The sequence below is a fragment of the Haliotis rufescens genome, unplaced genomic scaffold (genome assembly GCF_023055435.1).
Source record: "Haliotis rufescens isolate VD_foot unplaced genomic scaffold, xgHalRufe1.0.p SCAF_3, whole genome shotgun sequence".
In the NCBI taxonomy this organism is placed as follows: Eukaryota; Metazoa; Mollusca; class Gastropoda; order Lepetellida; family Haliotidae; genus Haliotis; species Haliotis rufescens.
The window spans coordinates 47,648,470-47,670,198 of NW_025964001.1; the positions used below are offsets into that span (position 1 = coordinate 47,648,470).

The window sequence follows — 21,729 nt, forward strand, 5'->3', positions numbered from 1 at the left end:
CTTCTGAGCCTCTCCTTTAGACCAATCAGATTCCACCTCTCGTATCACTTGCATTTGCTTGAAACAAAACAGTGGCGTGGGTCCCAGTCAAGACGAGGTCTATGTTGTGATAAAACGGGTAATGCGTGAGCACCTTGATTAAAAACAGGAAAAGATTTGGGAAATATCTGTTGACAACGAGTTGGCGGTGCACATGCTTTGCAAATCCTGCAATCGACCGAAATCTGCAGGAGAGTTTACGAACGGGATTTCGATTTCGATGCACGATTTTGATTTGACTATGCATAGACTCATTAGTCCAGCCAAAATGTAACTCCATAATACCAGCCTAGTTCGGCAAGGATGGAAACTGGACTTTTTTAGTCAGTTAACTCCCTTGCCTTGGGAAGATGCAAGAAAAGGTGCTTTTTGGACACATCAGTACTGCTCCAGGTCATTGGAAAAGTAGGTGAGGAGTATGTTGCACTGGGTTGTACTGTGGTGGAAAACAAGAATTAATGCTGGATGAACTCCATTCAGAAATATTACATCCACAAGATATGTCAGCAATGAACGTATGCCACCTATGGCAGAGCTTGTTATTTCCACTTTTGGCTAGTTTATTTGTGCAACTATGTGAAATCTGCTGTCACTTTTAACCATGTTGTTTTAACAAGGACCTTATCAATATCAGTGTTGTAAGATGTGGGTCTGCTCTCTTCATACCCAAGGCTGTAAACAACCATGGAACAAAGTGTACCGGACTTTACCAAAGTCGTTTATTATTGATAAATATTATTATCATTGGTACATTACTAATAAAAAAAAAACACAGTATACCTGTGCAATCCATTTCTAAAAACCCTCTGCTGGGGACTGATGAAACTACAGACTCAAAAGTCAGCATTCCCATTGCCTGTGCATACTCATGAGGTTGGTTACACAATGACTACAGCTGTCGTGTCTTCTTGTGGACATTGCAAATGTTAGATGTTTTTTGTCCATAAACACTTTACACCTGAAGGAAACATTTCAAGATAGGAAACATTGCCGCTCCCCTTATACCTTACTATATAGCCTACATAACACTTCCACAGCCTGCCTTGCTGCTCCCCTTATACCTTACCATATAGCCTACACAACATTACCACAGCCTTGCCTTGCCACTCTTCTGATACCTTACTATATAGCCTACACAACACTTCCACAGCAGTGCCTTGCCACTCCCCTTACCTAATACCTTACTATATATAGCCTACATAAAACACTTCCACAGCAGTGCCTTGCCGCTCCTCTTATACCTTACTATATAGCCTACACAACACTTCCACAGCAGTGCCTTGCCACTCTCCTTATACCTTACTATATAGCCTACACAACACTTCCACAGCGGTGCCTTGCCGCTCCCCTTACCTTATACCTTACTATATAGCCTACATAACACTTCCACAGCAGTGCCTTGCCTATCCCCTTATAACTTACTATATAGCCTACACAACACTTCCACAGCAGTGCCTTGCCGCTCCCCTTCCCTTATACCTTACAATATAGCCTACACAACACTTCCACAGCAGTGCCTTGCCACTCCCCTTCCCTTATACCTTACTATATAGCCTACACAACACTTCCACAGCAGTGCCTTGCCTCTCCCCTTATACCTTACTATACAGCCTACACAACACTTCCACAGCAGTGCCTTGCCGCTCCTCTTATACCTTACTATATAGCCTACACAACACTTCCACAGCAGTGCCTTGCCTCTCCCCTTATACCTTACTATATAGCCTACACAACACTTCCACAGCAGTGCCTTGCCACTCCCCTTACCTTATACCTTACTACATAGCCTACACAACACTTTCACAGCAGTGCCTTGCCTCTCCCCTTATACTTTACTATATAGCCTACGCAAAACTTCCACAGCAGTGCCTTGCCGCTCCCCTTACCTTATACCTTACTACATAGCCTACACAACACTTCCACAGCAGTGCCTTGCCGCTCCCATTATACCTTACTATATAGCCTACACAACACTTCCACAGCAGTGCCTTGCCACTCTCCTTATACCTTACTATAAAGCCTACACAACACTTCCACGGCAGTGCTTTGCCACTCTCCTTATACCTTACTATAAAGCCTACACAACACTTCCACAGCAGTGCCTTGCCTCTCCCCTTATACCTTACTATATAGCCTACACAACACTTCCACAGCAGTGCCTTGCCTCTCCCCTTATAGCTTACTTTTTAGCCTACACAACACTTCCACAGCAGTGCCTTGCCGCTCCCCTTATACCTTACTATAAAGCCTACACAACACTTCCACAGCAGCAGTGCCTTGCCTCTCCCCTTATAACTTACTATATAGCCTACACAACACTTTCACAGCAGTGCCTTGCCGCTCCCCTTATACCTTACTATATAGCCTACACAACACTTTCACAGCAGTGCTATGCCGCTCCCCTTATACCTTACTATATAGCCTACACAACACTTTCACAGCAGTGCCTTGCCGCTCCCCTTATACCTTACTATATAGCCTACACAACACTTCCACAGCCGTGCCATGCCTCTCCCCTTATACCTTACTATATAGCCTACACAACACTTCCACAGCAGTGCCTTGCCTCTCCCCTTATAACTTACTATATAGCCTACACAACACTTGAGCAGCAGTGCCTTGCCGCTCCCCTTATACCTTACTATATAGCCTACACAACACTTCCACAGCAGTGCCTTGCCACTCTTCTTATACCTTACTATATAGCCTACAAAAAACTTCCACAGCCGTGCCATGCCTCTCCCCTTATACCTTACTATATAGCCTACACAACACTTCCACAGCAGTGCCTTGCCACTCCCCTTACCTTATACCTTACTATAAAGCCTACACAGCACTTCCACAGCAGTGCCTTGCCACTACCCTTATACCTTACTATATAGCCTACACAACACTTCCACAGCAGTGCCTTGCCGCTCCCCTTACCTTATACCTTACTATAAAGCCTACACAGCACTTCCACAGCAGTGCCTTGCCACTACCCTTATACCTTACTATATAGCCTACACAACACTTCCACAGCAGTGCCTTGCCGCTCCCCTTACCTTATACCTTACTATAAAGCCTACACAGCACTTCCACAGTAGTGCCTTGCCTCTCCCCTTATACCTTACTATATAGCCTACACAACACTTCCACAGCAGTGCCTTGCCGCTCCCCTTACCTTATACCTTACTATAAAGCCTACACAGCACTTCCACAGCAGTGCCTTGCCACTCCCCTTACCTTATACCTTACTATAAAGCCTACACAGCACTTCCACAGCAGTGCCTTGCCACTCCCCTTACCTTATACCTTACTATAAAGCCTACACAGCACTTCCACAGCAATGCCTTGCCACTCCCCTTACCTTATACCTTACTATATAGCCTACACAACACTTCCACAGCAGTGCCTTGCCACTCTTCTTATACCTTACTATATAGCCTACAAAAAACTTCCACAGCCGTGCCATGCCTCTCCCCTTATACCTTACTATATAGCCTACACAACACTTCCACAGCAGTGCCTTGCCACTCCCCTTACCTTATACCTTACTATAAAGCCTACACAGCACTTCCACAGCAGTGCCTTGCCACTACCCTTATACCTTACTATATAGCCTACACAACACTTCCACAGCAGTGCCTTGCCGCTCCCCTTACCTTATACCTTACTATAAAGCCTACACAGCACTTCCACAGCAGTGCCTTGCCACTACCCTTATACCTTACTATATAGCCTACACAACACTTCCACAGCAGTGCCTTGCCGCTCCCCTTACCTTATACCTTACTATAAAGCCTACACAGCACTTCCACAGTAGTGCCTTGCCTCTCCCCTTATACCTTACTATATAGCCTACACAACACTTCCACAGCAGTGCCTTGCCGCTCCCCTTACCTTATACCTTACTATAAAGCCTACACAGCACTTCCACAGCAGTGCCTTGCCACTCCCCTTACCTTATACCTTACTATAAAGCCTACACAGCACTTCCACAGCAGTGCCTTGCCACTCCCCTTACCTTATACCTTACTATAAAGCCTACACAGCACTTCCACAGCAATGCCTTGCCACTCCCCTTACCTTATACCTTACTATATAGCCTACACAACACTTCCACAGCAGTGCCTTGCCACTCTTCTTATACCTTACTATATAGCCTACAAAAAACTTCCACAGCCGTGCCATGCCTCTCCCCTTATACCTTACTATATAGCCTACACAACACTTCCACAGCAGTGCCTTGCCACTCCCCTTACCTTATACCTTACTATAAAGCCTACACAGCACTTCCACAGCAGTGCCTTGCCACTACCCTTATACCTTACTATATAGCCTACACAACACTTCCACAGCAGTGCCTTGCCGCTCCCCTTACCTTATACCTTACTATAAAGCCTACACAGCACTTCCACAGCAGTGCCTTGCCACTACCCTTATACCTTACTATATAGCCTACACAACACTTCCACAGCAGTGCCTTGCCGCTCCCCTTACCTTATACCTTACTATAAAGCCTACACAGCACTTCCACAGTAGTGCCTTGCCTCTCCCCTTATACCTTACTATATAGCCTACACAACACTTCCACAGCAGTGCCTTGCCGCTCCCCTTACCTTATACCTTACTATAAAGCCTACACAGCACTTCCACAGCAGTGCCTTGCCACTCCCCTTACCTTATACCTTACTATAAAGCCTACACAGCACTTCCACAGCAGTGCCTTGCCACTCCCCTTACCTTATACCTTACTATAAAGCCTACACAGCACTTCCACAGCAATGCCTTGCCACTCCCCTTACCTTATACCTTACTATATAGCCTACACAACACTTCCACAGCAGTGCCTTGCCTCTCCCCTTATACCTTACTATACAGCCTACGCAACACTTCCACAGCAATGCCTTGCCGCTCCCCTTACCTTATACCTTACTATCTCTTTCAACACCAGTCAACCAGAAGTGTTTACTGCTGGGACACCGAGTTCCCAGAGGCTCTTGTGTGATAGATGAAGTCAACATTTATCAAAGAAAATACCTGCTTGTAAAATATATTTGCTACTTCATGTTATACACCATTTGAAAGGTCTGATCCTATGGTTTATAAATATGAAAGTTATGTTTTTCACATTATTTAAAATAATGCATTTACAACTTAATTAAATTCGTTGTAAATAAAAAATGTACGCTAACACGTTGTTAACATCCAGATTAAGGACCAAGGAAGCGAAAACTTGACGATTTTCGGCAAATATATGATTTCATAATATCCACGTACCTATTTCTATTTTATTTTCATTGTTTACGTTATTGGAAAATCATTTTAAAAAGAATTATAAATAGTCTCTGTCATCACCCATTTCCCGATAACAGCGACTGTCCGCTCAGTAAAATGAAGAAATACCCCCGTTTTCGAGGTTTCGTATGAATAACACGTTCGTCGAAGAATGGCATATGACACATCGCTGGAAAGCTTATTGCTTCATCTACACGCTCGTAACATCGACTGGTTTTTTTCCGTAGTTATAACAAGCGATTTCATTGGATTAAAATTGGTTTCTAATGACGCTTTCTTGCTGAAATCTGCTACAAGTTTCGTGATTGGTCAATTTTGAGCACGTGACCTGGGGCAGCCAATCAAATTACAGCTGTGATACCAAGCTCGTGTTCGATAAATTACAGAAGTTTGCGAAAGAATTTTGTTAAATCGTGTTATTCTGAACGTTTTGAGCAGGAAATCACGATATATATTAAAAATATGAGCCTTCGTGAATGTATCGTGCTAGGTTACGAGCTGTGACAAAGATTTTTCATGCATATATTTTTGCATTAAACATCGTGTCCGAGCCGAGAATTCAAGGCGACGAAAGCCGAGATGTCATTTGACTTACATTACACGCGATCGCACGAAAAGATGAAAATAATAACTTAGATGTAAGTTTGATTACTTTTAGATATATTTTTGTTGATTTTATATATTACTTTGTATAATATATTTAAAGATTTGTTTAAAACGTCTTTATTTTCCTCTTTGACGTGTTCGATGTGGACCCGTTGTCGAAATGTGTGTCCGAGAATTTTATTTTCAATAACATCGCGGGAAATAGTGAATAATTTTTTAATTTAACGATAAAAAATGTTAAATTGAAGTGGAATATGTATTTCAGACATTGTGAAATGTGATAGATTTAATAAATGAATGATATTACAGGTAGGTCCATAAAAATATAGTACTATTTTGACGTGACTACGGCTTGGCCGGATTACCGGCCTGCGGTGTCTGGGGACTCGATGCTTCTTGGCCGGATAACCGGCCTACGGTGTTGAAAGAGTTAAATAGCCTACCTAGCACTTCCACAGCAGTGCCTTGCCTCTCCCCTTATACCTTACTATATAGCCTACCTAGCACTTCCACAGCAGTGCCTTGCCACTCCCCTTACCTTATACCTTACTTTATAGCCTACACAACACTTCCTCAGCAGTGCCTTGCCACTCCCCTTATACCTTACTATATAGCCTAGACAACACTTCCACAGCCGTGCCTTGCCTCTCACCTTATACTTACTCTGTGACTAAACATCAATTTGATGTCACTAAAAACATCAAATGAACCAAAAAAATAGAGGCCTTGGCTCGAGTACATTGGTAATCATTGCACGCAGATGATGAAATATTACAAAAAGGGTAAAAATGTATGGATCCATCATTCACACATTACGTTATTAACAGTTGAATTGGGAAGGAAGGGGCACAGACAAGTCTCTGCAGTAAAGAAACACAGAGCTTTAATACGCGTGTAGAATATACTCACAGCGAAATAGTATGTAGAAAAGAGGGGAACGAACATTACGATGAATACACGTATTACCTGCTATGCTTTCACTGTAGCCTTTGGTGAAAAACATCAATGCCTTGGCTGCTCGTACTGGTGTTCGGAGAAGACCTTGTCTTGTTGGATCCTCGCCTAAACCGACAAGAATCTTTTCGAAGTAATGTGATATTTCTTCTGCAACATCATCTTCGCTTTTTCCGGTTGTCCTGCTCGATTTGGCAGCTTTGACCACCCCGTTCTCTAATGTCAGTTGCCGTCCACGCAGCTGTAACTTGGTTTCCTCTGGCTCTGGGTCAGCAGAACACAGGCTCGGGTGTTTCACCATTGTCAAGCGTCTCAATTTATCTTCAAGTTCCTTATCGGGATCAGGAACAAAACGATCAACGGTCATATTATCATCACACATAGTTGGTACTGAATATTTGATATTGCCGCCGTGCACTGATGCTGTACACTGTCTATACCCACTGAAACTCGCACACTATTGACGGCTGTATTCTATTTATAGCAATGACTTTGTAACATGGATTTTGATTGGCTATAATATAACAAGTAAACAGGTGCTCGCAATGATACTAACCGACTTACGAATAATTACATCATTTTCATTAAACGGCATTTAATTATTTAGAAATCATTGAAAATTTCATGACAAACAAAGTTAAGCCGTGCGCATACTCAATACGATGGCCGCTCAAAACGGACTCGGTGAAATGTTTAAAACACCCCAATTTTCAGGCATGGTCTTTCAAGTCTTTGAAAGGCATTTATTAGTGATATACACATAAGGAAGAGAATTTATGGGTATCAACTTCTTTATTATGAGGAACACAACGTTTCGAAGTACACGATTACCATGGAGTAAGTATATTCTCCGAAACGTTGTGTTCCTCAAAATAAAGAAGTTGACATCCATACATTCTCTACCTTATCGTGTTTCAGTTGAATACATCCAGTGGTTGACATCATGCCCATCGATATTCGTATCCCAATTGCGAAGATCGATGCGCATGATGTCATTCACTTGATTGCCTGGTCCAGACACGAGTATTTACAGACCGCCTGGAATAGCTGGAATATTTTTGAGTGCTGCGTTAAACAACAAACAGACAAATTTCACATTTTGAAACTGAGCAAATTCATTTCTAGTTAAATCATCAGTCATGTTCAGAGGCAATGTCTTTACTTCGGACATGATCAAGAACATAGTGACGATGGACAAATGTTTTATCTTTAAGCGAAAATCTGTCTTTGATAAAGTCTGTGACTCAATACGATTTTACCGGATGTTCGTACTGTCTTTAACGCTTATAAATATCATATGTCCTGCTCAGGTTACAAATTTGCAAAAACGCTTCGTGAAAGTATCTAAAACCAGACAGTTTCATACGTTTTCAAATTCAAATGGCTATTGTATGAAAGTCCATGTGCCCAAATACATGAAGTGCATATACAATACAGAACATGATCATTTTACTCATAGATTCACATGTTACATTTCAGTATATTTCTGGTCTTGAAGGCATAATTGAGATATAACATAACAGATTTTAAAGCTTGATACTTTGAGGTTACCATAAGGCGAATACACTGTTGGGCTGACGGTCGAATTACATATTTATTTGGCATGTATTACTTTCGAAAATCTTTCAAGGATGGACATATAAAGGTGAATTGGTACAGATATTCGATAAAATCAGCAGAAAATATCTACATGAGGTCGAATCTATTAAATATTTCTCTGCTTCTAAACTTATCTTAAAAACTGTATAATACTCATATCTACTACTAGATAATATCTAAAACCATTGCATGTGATATATTTTATCATCACTTAACATGGTTGATGTAAGTGCTGAAATGAACAACGTCTAACTCTCCATAAACGCGTGAATACGTGTGGCAGGCAACTTCCACAATGATTTGTAAAGAACATAAGGTCCTGGTCACATGTGTTCAGTGTGTTTATATTCGCGTGGCTGTTTATATCACCTTATCTATTCTTTGCTGTATTTTTTCATATTCACACATATACATATGCATTTATCAAACAAAAACGCATTCAACATTGAGAGCATTTGAATCAAACTGCAAACAATTTGCAATGTTGGTTTTATAAATGTCAATGAGATTTGGTTTTAAAATTATGCACAGATCTCAGAGTACGTTTGCTTGACACGCCAACATCGCATTAGACACGGTAAACGGACAACTCTTGTTTGGGTGAATGACGCGTTCCTGACAATCCCGTTCAGTGCGTAAACGTTGATGTTGACGGGGACATTAGCTCAGATTGAAGACGATGAAAACGTTCAGTCTTCGCTTCTTTAGTCGGCAATAAAACAAACAAAAACAATTAATAATAGAAATATGTCGAGCGGAGATTCCAACTCAACTACCACAAGTCAAGTCCAGCAAGCAGGTGTATCCTACTCGCAGCTGTACATACAGGTGCTGTCGGTATACCAGACTCACTAACAGTAAAGATGTAAACATATATATACACTACTGGACAGCAATGGACAGACGAAGAGACGATGGCGTTACCCTGGACATGGGACTTATGGATGTGACTACAAACACGGCCCAGGGGGAATGGATTCAAGCTATAAAGGTCGCAATGTGCAATGCCGTGTCAGACATGGATTACATCATGTTAAATAGTCCAAATTTCCTAAACGATATGTACTCAACACTACAAAAGGGGAGTAGTTAAGAAGCTATAATTCTTAAAAGATCATGCGTTGTCCAAACAAGAGTGCTCTGTGACAAGTGTCCACAAGAGTGAGTGAGTTGGTTTGAGTAATTATGACACAGTGTCAGCTTAATGCTGGAAGAAGGCCTGAGATATCAATATCAAGAGGTCAATATCAAGACGCATACCACTATGTGTTTTGAACATACGATGACAAGATTCCACCAAAGGGAAGCAACTCTTCACAACGAGTTGTGGCGTAATTGGTGCCTGAACCACCCAAAAGTTCATATTCGTCCTTCATATAAATGATTAGTTGGTTTCTTAAGTTTCTTGAGAATCCAATTAGGCAAGGCGATCAGTTATACATGTACATACAACGGCACGACACAATCTGCGCCTCAATGTATGAGGCGATATTGTCCTCACGATTAGATTAGATATTTCAAGCGAAATGTTTGTAGAAACACATATTTCCATAGCCTGTTATACATGTGTTATTAACTCTATATTTCAAGAGGTTATATTTAATTTTAGTTGTATCTTGTGAAAAATATTGGGCCTGTCGGAGTAAGTGTCCATCGGAAGGTCGTTTTCTTGAGTGAATACAAAATAAGGAGGCGTATGGAGAACTCTCTATTTGAAACTCATCGTCAGCGCCGTCGATGCCAGGAGCCTGTCTATTCAGTTTCGTCGGTGTTCATTGGTCTGCATTACTGATCAGATGGATGAGTGGATATACAGGCATCAATAGGGGGAGATACAAACTTAGTTGTCCCGAAGATGTACTGAGATCAAGTAGGTCTGAAAGAAGAACTCGAATGATATTTGTTTTGTTAAGTGTTTTTATCACTTTATACTAGGGCTGGGACGAGTCCAAATCTACTACCCGGGAACTCAACCCCCTATTACCAGCCAACCCGGGTACCCACTGTAGGTCTCAAGAGTTGGGAACAAAATGTCTGACTTGTAATTGTTTTACCACAGCCATGGCAAAAACTATTTCGAAACATGAATCAAACGAACAGATCATGCGTACACTGAAGTTGACTGAAGCTTTATCTTTACTCAAACATATACTTGTAATGTAATTACTGAGCTATAGTGTGTTTTTGTCATTAAACAAATCACATATCCAAACACAGCCCGTCCAGGTAGATACTGTGGGTACCTGGGTCCGCCTGAGAACCCACCCGACCCGAGAAAGCGAGTTACCCATCCCAGCTATACTTTATCTGGTAGATTGACCCAAAGACCATCTTCCGGTATATGGTCTCTGAATTAGCCTATTAGATCGATTAGCATTAGCATGATGATCAGTTCGGAGTACCTCCTCTCGACACCACAGGGACATATGGGCCTGCAATGTATATATCGTGGAGTACCTTGTTTTCAAACAACTGCACCACGTTGACCGTGATTTGTCACGTTACAAAGAGAGTTGTGACAGAATCAAAACTTTGATTTGACACTGCACACACGCGACCTCAGACTTGCACAAGTCTGTGATGCAAAAAATATTAGCGTAATCATAATTTCTAGATTATATAAATACTATGAACAAGTTGACCCTATGAGATTTGCTAAAAGATAAAAGGCGCCACCTGTACTTTATCCTGCAATTGTGTACACTTTTTGAGTTACATTATAATGGACTGCATGACCTCATGGCGCTGTTCAAATTACCTCCTCTGTGATCTAATGTATCCTTGGTAACATTGTTCTTTCATTACAGCCAAGCAAGATTGCGCATCCACATAAATTTTCGGTTATTTAAATCTTGTCTATTTTTTTAATATTATTACATTGGAAGAAATATGCCAAGATGATGTCAGTCTTCTCTCATCCCATAGGATCACAAACATATTCAAACCATTGTGTCTGAGGCATGCGCTGGTACCTCCAAATTATGTCTGTCTGTGGACAAAGGAATGGGTCAACTGCAGTCTACCCTAAACGCATGAGCAATCCTTGAAATGTTTCATAACCATATGTACACCTGTTGCTCAGAGTTTGTTTGTTGTTTAACTCCGCACTCAGCAATATTCCAATCATATGACAGCGGTCAGTAGTATAGGTAATGTGGGTTCTGGCTCGCTTCCACTGGAGTCAGATTTATATACCTATACCGCTACTACAGAGGGAATTTGTTTATGTCAAAACGCTGATGCGATTCAACGATTGCCAAGTTAAATTGGCTCTAGCTCACCACTACCTGGAGCCAATCAATGATACCATAGAGGGACTTTTTAGTACAAAAACGATGATGAGACTAAACTAAATTGTAATGAAAATATTCTCTATTATTTTTACTCATGCGTATGCCATTATTTTTAACAAAGTGATATTCAACATTTTAACTAAGTTCTTCGCTTATTTTACGAGGAGACCAGACTATATACTCTTCTTGGTAATATATACCTTGTGGTAATTCTCTCCATTTGATAATTTTGTCCCTGAGCATAAATGCTTCAATAGCTTTTTCGAGTTCTTCCTTTGTTGGTTTGTAATTCTCCATTATTATATACTTATGTTAGCATTCGTTTATATGAATGTATTATTTTTTATGCGGTGCGATCTAATGATATGAAGCAATCTATTTTTAATCTCCAACAAGTTCTTTGGTTTTGGCATGGAATAATTGACGCGCTTGTTGTCTCCCCTGTTCTATGAACTTTATTTTCTCGTCTTCGCTAATACCACTGGTCTTACGAGAATTTGATCGAATCTCCTGCTTCATTGCGTTGTATTTGGTGAGTTCTGACAGCCTTAAACGAAACTCATCCTTGGATATCTTACAATCAGCCATTGCTGTGAAATATGGTCCTCAATGCTGTTCAACTTTGCTTCGGCGAGTATCTGAATATTATCATGTTTTAATGCTTTCTTTTGCAACTTACGAGAAATGAATTTTAGAAATGAAATTCCCGCCAGTCCTGAGACTCCAGCGGCTATTTCCATGCCAAGTACGATAGGCGCGGCGATTATAGTTGATAATAAACCAACACTGGCTACACGAGTTCCATGCTAGCTGTTACAAGTGCGGTGTCAACTCCGTCGAGAGCATTCACGGCTCTGCGATACTTTTTATACAATCCAAGTCTCAACTCCCTCTCCTTCTCTATTCAATGTTTTATGTCGCTTACTTGATGTAATCGAAATCCATCAACAGTATCCATCTTTTCAGATGCTTCATCCAGCGCCGGATATGAACCCATAGTGTATATTATTATATCATATAATAGTCTTTAATTGGTCTTGCTTCAATGTTTTGAGAGTATACATCAACCCTATTTAATGTATATTATACGGCATGAATATCGTAGTAAGAGAAATGCTGTCACTTTTAATAACTTGGACCCCCTCAAGGGTTGCAATGGGTGATGCTCCTACATAAATGATACTGCAACGTTGACGTTGGTGTTTCTCGAGCCATTTAATCGATAGACCTGGTAATATTTTGAAGGCATCTTCCGGTGCATCTCCAAACAAGACTTCAATAATAAGCGTAGAAAGATTAGGTAAAGCACTCAAGTTCTGTTTAATATCATTGAATTCAGTAACCAAATTTAAACTAACATTTTTTGATGCCGAACGACTATATAACATATGACCTGGGTTTTCTGGCAGGGGAGAGACTAACACACTTTTTCGTTTTGATGGGATATAAGCCCTGAGTACGATCCCACTATTTATTATCTTAGTTAATTGATGTGCCTTACCCGTCATCACATATGGTGGGGTAATGACGATACTCGATTTTTGCTTTGATCATAGTCAATTTATTATCATCGTTGCGAGTAAGATTATATGAAGTGTTTTTATTGAGTCTACTCAAGTCGATATTGCTTAAATCTGCTAGATTACCTGTGAATGCAACTTCTTTCCGCTTGTATACATTAACTTGTAAGTGTAAAGCGTATAACTTTCCATCAGTACCAGGTTTACCGAATCCTTCTGTGTCTCCGAGATCGGAAAGCGCAATTGTATTACATTGTCTGAGCGTTCCAGGGCCTGATGAATCAACCATTATTTATAATATGGAGTGTTACACTCAAGTATCTTATGTGTACAGGTTGATGTTTTACATCTAATACAGTAATTTTGAGGTCTGAAATAATACCCAGTTTTAATTTTTTATATTGTAATGATGAGAAAGATTCCGTTATACCGCCATTATATTTTTCATTTTTGACTGGAATAGCTCTCAGCAGAGTTGAATATTATCCGTTGTACTGATCTGATCAAGATGGATGCACAACTCTTTATAGGGAACTAAATCGGTTAATTTAGTTCCATGCTGTGTTTCGTTGGGATTTATTATTGTCATTATTCCTCCTCAGTAGTTTACAAGTCCAAGTGTATCTGCTACGTTCGGGTTAAGCATTACAATCTTTTCTCCAGAGTTTAAAATCAGCATCCCATTCGTTTCATTTTGTGTGAGACTCATTCCTAAAGGCTTAAAAAATTCATCATTGAGCGAGCATACGCTGTAATACCCATCAGGTATAATGTAATCACTATGATCTAATACACCTAGTACCTGAGTATTATGTCTCGCTGCACTTATATTGGTCCACCGCGGGTAATACGTTACATCGCATAGCGGCATAGAGTGACTTCAAGTTGACCAGCCGAGTTATCGATAGTATGAAGCAGTTGAATTGACTGACCATTTGTTATTCCCGGATGTGTTACATACATATTAAATATACTAAGATACTATATCATAACTTAAATATGAAATCAACTTCCATTACTAATCAGTCGATTTTAGTAAGTGCCTCTGGTGCTAATTCTTTTGTTCATTTCCCTGATATCTTTGAAAAGTACAGGGTCACAGCATCCAGCGATAAAATGGTGCATGATTAGCATTGATTGGTTTCACAATCCGATGCAATTTTGGCAGAACCAGTTAAACTTTGCCATATGGTGTGCCACAACAGGATGTGGTGTATATCTTTATGCCCCAGGATTTGAACTAAATAAGTCTGTATTATCATTTCACGTGTACTATCAGATTAGACGTATAATTAAAGAAATTAGTGCTCCATTACCGCAGGATCGAGCATGGAATTCCACAAATAATCCATATGATAAGAGGGCCTTCGAACGTATTTGTAATGAATTTAATGTTTCTACAGGAACAGATTGGCGTATTAAAGGATCTAGCCATGGTCTAGGTGTTCCATACAGTGGACAAAAAACTGTTAAAGAAGAAAGTGATATTTTAGCAAAAGAAATGGTAAAAATACCAGTAGATCCACTTAGGTGGTCGCATAGAAGCAAACTTTATGTAAGATTACATAATATTTTCTTAAAAACTCATAATCGGTATCACAACTGGCAACTTTTTAATAATGATTGGAGGGAAGATATTATAAGTTTTAAGAGTGGCTTGCCTTATATTGTTACAAAGTTTGTGCATCCAAACGATACAACAGACGCTTGGAATGAATTTCTATTTGATAAAACAGAAAATAAATTTACTAACCCAGGAGTTGTAAGAGTTAATGAATCAATAAGAACTTATGTATGAGCAATTCTTGGTGCACAATCGCAAACACGAACGGGAATAATTGGTTCTAGGACAGTGCTCGATGCGCCAAAACAGATTGTCGCAAACGTAGAGGATGCTATTAATTCACCCGTTGACATACCATCTTCTATAAAACGTTATCAAGATGTATTACAGTACGCTTAATCCAAAGTAGACTACGTTTATGCTCCGGGACTATACATGTCTCCGAGTAATATGGGACTTAAGATCGGTCAAGTGATCGGTTATAGTAATAAAATTATTATTGCTTCCGATCAGCAAAAACCAGGTATGAATTCAGATATTAACGTCGAATTAATAACACAAACAAACACAGGCGAAACGGGAATAGTGAAGCCACAGACACCACGTGTTTCACAAACATCTACTAATGCACAACCACAAGTGCCACCACATATTGCAGCTAAAAATCAACAACATATCGATGAAAAAACAGCGCTTATAGTCCGTGGAGTCGCGACTGGTTTACTCATGATTTGGTTAAATAGTTCTTAGCGGATGCATACAACAGCCCGGCAGTTGCTACGATCAGTGCCCACAAGTTTTGACTAAGCCAAGTGATGGTCTTAGCTAATAAATTCAAGAGCCAGGAAACAATACTCCCTATTATACCGGGAAGTGCAGATGAGGCTTTCCCAGCGAGCTTTCCCAGTGCTTCGCCTAATGCCTTTAAATGCTTTTTTATCCACTCTTTTACACCAGCCCTATCACTAGGCGGTGTACCACCTCCTGTACCATCACCACCGGTTAATGCAAGAGTCAAAGTTGATATAATAAATCCCAATGCGGTTAAAATACTGGCAATGGTTATCCCCTGTTCTCTGAACAATGTTTTAATTTTATCGACAAGTGTAGTATCATCGTTGAGGACTTGATCGATAGTTTCTCGAATTAGACTGATTTGTGCCTTTGTATTACTGGAAGCCGCTTCGAGGCTGGCTGATCTTTCGTCTTCTAAGTTATGGGATCTTTCAGCAACACAGTGTCTACTGAATTCATCACCCGCCTGTTCAAGTTTTGTTTTCTCATAAGCTATATGCTTGTCGAGTTCGGATAGCTTGGCTATATTATTGATGAGTTCTCCCCGCATTGTTTGCATTGCCTTGTCAAGGCCTCGTTATTCCCTAATACTGAACTCCGAGGATGGTACCTGTAACGTGGAATTATCGTTGTAGGTATCCAAGATTTCTCCGATGCCAGTTTTGAGCTTTCTTCCAAATTATCTTTATTCAGTACACACAGTTCGACGAACCTTAGTAGTCTTCGCAGAAAGTTTTTCTTGTGAGTAATCTACAAAACCTAATTCATTATGAACAAAGTTGATGTTTACTGGCTATCGAAACAAGGCTAAGGGCTTATGAGTACGAGAATTCATAAGATCAATATCCGGAGAGCCACTCAGTCGCAATATTCCTTAACTATCTATCGTAAACTTTGAATAGTCACGACCTTTTGGAGTTTCTTTTAAGGCATCGTAATAATCATTAGCGCCTGGTTTCAAAAGTTCATTGTTAAGATTCGTAAAGCTGGTTTCATCAGTACCCTCTTCGATTGTACTAGTATCAGTTATGTTATCTAGATTAATATCATCCATTTTTATATTAAACATAAGGTTACATAATTTCAATATAACAATGTCTTCGCAATACAGACGCAAGTTAAACCCACAGCGTAGACTTCGGGATCCATTAGGGGTCAAAGCAATTCGTCTGTCTGTAACTATAACTAATAACCCGAGTACCATTGATCAGAATCAAACACTTCTGGTTCGCTTTCCTAATCTCAGCGCACACGATGTGTTAGTTCCGGGAACTGCACGACTATCATTTACAATTAGTTTGAATTCTACTGACGCTAGCAGAGAGCTCGTTCAGAACATAGGTCGTGCGATTGTTAAGAAAATCGCGATTAAAATTAGCGGTAATGAAGTTTTGAGTATTGACGACAGCGATGTATATTTCTGTTACATGGATCTCTGGAGAACGGCTAAAGAACGGGAAAACTTACAGTACCAAGGTATTTGTAATCAGAACACATTGAGACTGCGTGTAGGTGCTGATAGTGGTGATAATACCGTCGTAGAAGATAAGGCCGTTGCTGATGCATTAGGTAACCGATTCTATATTCCGCTAGACTTTGAATTACTAGATAGTCACATGCCCTTCTATCAAGCATCCCTAAGCGATAGGTTAGAATACGAACTCACTTTTAATGACTACAGCAGAATAATCAAAGCTACTGAAGATCCTAGTAGCTATTCTATTGACAATATCTCACTGGAGTATGATATGATAACAGATCCTGAATTAGCCAGACAAATTCTTAACCAGTATATCGGAAGTTTAGCCATTTTGTATGATCGCGTGCTTCGACACCGAAAGATCACCAGGAACAAAAGAGATACGACGTGAAATATCAATCTAATATCAAAATAATAACGTACAAGCGAGATCGTTGAAGGGTATTTTAATGTTGTTCAAGGACCCCTCTGATGCATTTGCAAGAGATACCGAGGCGTTCTACAATCCCAAGATTACAAAAGTAGAATTGACTATCGAGGGCGTGCCTAATCAACTATATAGTCAAGGCATGCGAGCATATCAACTGTGGAATGAGATTAAAAAGCTCCCTTCTATAAAACGGAGCCCAGAAGTTAACGTGGTCGCGAAAGATCTGTCCCTCGGGGGTGTAGCGATGGCTGAATTCCTTACCACGAAGTATGCGCTGTGGCTCGACATGCGAACACAACCGATGACCAACTACACGGCAGTGGGCGGAGAATAGAAAATGCTTGTGAGGGTGTTACTATACAGATAATGAAGCTCCAGGAAGCGACTGGTAAATTTTACATATATTTGTACGTGATTATGGACGCGCAACTTAATATACAGAATGGACGATTCGTGCAGCGATCTATTAATAATCTTTTACCTAAAGAACTGCACTGCGCTATCATCTGCGGGCAAACGGGTTGCGGAAAAACAGCTTTTATTCTATATATTTTACAAAGCCATTATCGGGATGTTTTCATCCATGTTATTATTCTGTGTCCGACTATAAGCGTTAATAAAACATACCTATCGAGAGATTGGGTAATGAATGATCCCAGATGTACACAGAGTTGATCCGGGCGATCGTTTACAAGACTGTTTACGAATATGTCACGAAAAATACAAAGGAGAATCAACCCTTTTCAAAATAGACAACTGCAGTGCGAGTAAAGAACTTACCAAAAAGAAAGATATGCTTTCATATTTAGCATTCGTATTAAACTTCAACCAAAAAACAATCAACCAGCTGCTTATGCAATTGCTTAGCAAAAATAGCAAAAATAGCAGCTGCTAAGCAAAAATATAGCAAAAACAGCAAAAACATACCAAAAATATAAAAAATATAGCAAATGTAGCAACTGCTGAGAAAAATTATAGCAACTGCTAGGCAAAAATATAGCAACTGCTGAGCAAAAATATAGCAAAAATACGATAAATTGAACATTAGCGGTTATTATGTAATAATGTGGTTTTGAATCCCCATTCTTTCGCAACAGTTTATTATTACGGGCTGCATTTGATATGCCATATTTAATATGTTAGACTTAAATATCTCCTTAGGTATTACATTATGGAATGCGATGAACTCATCGAACAAATGCTCAAAGAACCAGATCAACATGCAGAAGAACATACAGATAAATCTTTAGATAAACATAGAGAAAGACTCACTGCTTTGGTAGCCGGTGGAAAATGTTCCCAATATTTAGGGGAAAATTATACCACTGAAAAAATTGATAATATTATCATGGAACTGTTCTGGGTGAACAATACCTTCAAAATGGCGTGCTGGTTTTCTTGGGGAATTAGTCAGCAAAGAGCCGGAGTAACAGGAGACTAATCACAATTTTATTTACAAGAACAATTAACAATTTACAGTATACTATGAAAATAACTGAGGGTGCCACAGAGAGTCGGTACAACACTCTGGGCTGTGGGAGAGAGGTCTGCTTGGTAAGAGAGTCAAACCCCTTCTCTGCTAAAACCTTGCTACAGTATGTATTTAACAAAAATTTGAACAATAAAAAGGAATAGGATTGGTTGATACATGATTGGTTGTGCCCTATGCTAAATGGATGGCTAGACAGAGGGGAATACTTAATCCTGTTAATCCTGTTGGACTGGCACTAATCTTGTTGACATATTTACTGGATGCTTTGAAAGAGATTATGGTGTCACTATAGATGAGCTTGTGTTGGGGCTAATCCTTAATGCACTGTAGACGAGCTTGTATGGGGGCTAATCCTTAATGCACTGTAGACGAGCTTGTACGGGGGCTAATCCTTAATGAGTCTTAATTGGAGTAATTGCTGAATGTTATTCTAATATACCCCGGTAGGTGATGACAGATATACTTAAATAAAATAGTTCAAGGTAATCTATAAGACTTATGTAGACATATCCTTTGTCTGGAAGATGGGATCTTGATACCTTAGGCTAGCATTTATCTAAAAGCTTCAAATCAATTAAACTATGTAGACGTAACTCTTGTTTTATTGAATAGTATGTCTAGGAGATGCGCTCCCATTACCTTAGGCTAGCATCTATCTAAAAAGCTATAACTGAAACTGATATTTTATATATACATTTTACCTGATGATAAGTATTACTTGCTAAACTATAATTATATGAAATGATGTATAAATATTACACCATGATAACTCATAAAAGCGCTTGATGTGGATCTAATTATTATAGGATTACTTAGTATAAATGTTATACAATGATAACTTCCCCTCCGTCTGAAAAAGTTTGGACCCCAAACGTGTAAAATAAAATAATTAAGGCTTAGATGGACAATGTATAAAGTTAAACTGGTAGTAGTGAATAATAATTATTATAGAATCTCTTTGATATAAGGAAACATAATATAAAAATGCTGTCATCAGGGAATCTGGATGTGGAGCTGGCTTGTCTTGGCACTCTGTACTGGTGGTTTATGGGTGATGTAGGAGGCCTTGAGTTCCACATCCTGGTTTGAGGTTTAGGATAGTTGGCTGTGTCCATGGAGGTTTTACATGGAAACAAGGAAAAGAGAGTTAACATGTTCAAATAATATGTCATATATAAATACTTCCTCAGTTTGTCTGTAATAGCTAGAAAATAAAACAAATATGATAATTATGATGTAAAAGATCAGTACATAATTATTACTAAATGGTGTCATGACCAGGAAGAATGTATTGGCGGCAAATTACAAAAGTATATCATGAAAAAGTTTTCATAAAATATCCTTCTATTTTTGGATACAATCATTAGACGCATTATATATACATATATGTGCATGTGCATATAACAAGTGCATTGATTTATTACACTAATAAGGTATACAAAAAGTGTTAGAACTTATGTTTATCCTTTTTTTGAATTATTTGTTAGTTTTCGTAACTATTTGGTTTGCCTTTTCTTTGTTTTGGTTCATTTCGGTTGTTAGGTTTGCTTTATTTCAATTTGGTTTGTTTCGCTTTGATTCGTTTCGCTTCGATTTTCGTTCGTTTCAATTCGGTTCAATGCGGTACGGTTCGGTTTCATTCGGTTCGCTATACGGTTTGATTCGCTTCAATACGGTTTCGGTTTGATGCGCAGTACGGTTTGATTCGTTTTGGTACGGTTTCAGTTCGTTTCACTTTGTTTTTGAGATTGGTTGATCAGGTCAATGCTCAAAATTTGTTGTGATACAAATAACTCAGATGATCAGGCTGATGCTATTTGTTGTCAACTGGCGAAACTGGTGACCCATAGTGAAAAGACTGGACACAATAACAAAAGTTATCAAAATCTCCGTTTATTCAGGAGATTTTGTATTTTGATCAAGAATATGTTCAATTGGCAGCTTTCGGTATATATGGCGAGTTGCTCCTGGTCGATGGGGACTACAGTCTGTGAGTGAAACACGGTAGAAAAAGGTGTTGATGTTTCCAAAGTCTTTATCTAGAAAAATAACCCTTTTGGATTTAAAAATTGGTGCTTCCTCTGGATCATATGGAGGATTATCTTCTGCACAGGACCACTTACGGAGATCCTTCCAGCTATCATCAAGGTAGCACTGTATGAGGTGGGGAGGAACACTTTCAAAATAGCATGTGTGGTAATCAGGATAATCTTTATATGAGACCTTGACATAGCAGTCTCCTTGAATAATTTCAATGCCCATAACTTTCTATTTCATGATCTACTTTTCGTAGCTGTTTTGGAAAAAACGGATATGGTTTGACATCTTATTCTATTCATCGTTTGGTGTTGTCTTGCTCGACATTTCCTGACATTGTATTCCCTGACAGAACATTGGCTGATTTATTGTCTTGTGCTGATTCCTTTTGGTCGAAAAACTTATGATTCTTCAGTGGACGTTTTCGTCGTTTTCCTGACATACTTCTTTTGAGGTGAAATTCTCTCCGAATGAAGTCTGGAATGCTGCTGCCATACTCCCATGTGTTTCCCCTTTCTGGATCCTTCCATTTCACTCTGTAGTAGATTTTGCCATTTGCTCTCTTAGAACTTACAATTGAGTGGATGTCCTTTGGATTGAAAATAGGAGGGACATCCTTGGTTTGATTACCTGATGTTGG

General features: G+C 39.6%; 2 protein-coding genes across 3 annotated transcripts in view; one reads left to right on the top strand and one right to left on the bottom strand.

Moving 5' to 3' along the window:
- The window catches only part of LOC124149744 (GTP cyclohydrolase 1-like), a 132,660-nt gene extending 125,293 nt beyond the window's left edge, over window positions 1-7,367 (bottom strand). Inside the window, exon 1 of one of the 2 annotated variants that reach the window (XM_046521498.2) lies at window positions 6,892-7,367. In XM_046521498.2, the coding sequence (XP_046377454.2) occupies window positions 6,892-7,261 (370 nt within the window). In that variant the 5' untranslated portion in view covers window positions 7,262-7,367. The remainder of the gene's footprint in view (window positions 1-6,891) is intronic. The other variant, XM_046521499.2, reaches the window with a different exon arrangement.
- A 2,856-nt stretch (window positions 7,368-10,223) lies between these two features.
- Window positions 10,224-21,729, top strand: part of LOC124149743 (E3 ubiquitin-protein ligase FANCL-like) — a 178,207-nt gene continuing 166,701 nt past the window's right edge. Inside the window, exon 1 of the mRNA XM_046521497.2 lies at window positions 10,224-10,348. The gene's annotated coding sequence lies outside the window, so the exon portion shown is untranslated. The remainder of the gene's footprint in view (window positions 10,349-21,729) is intronic.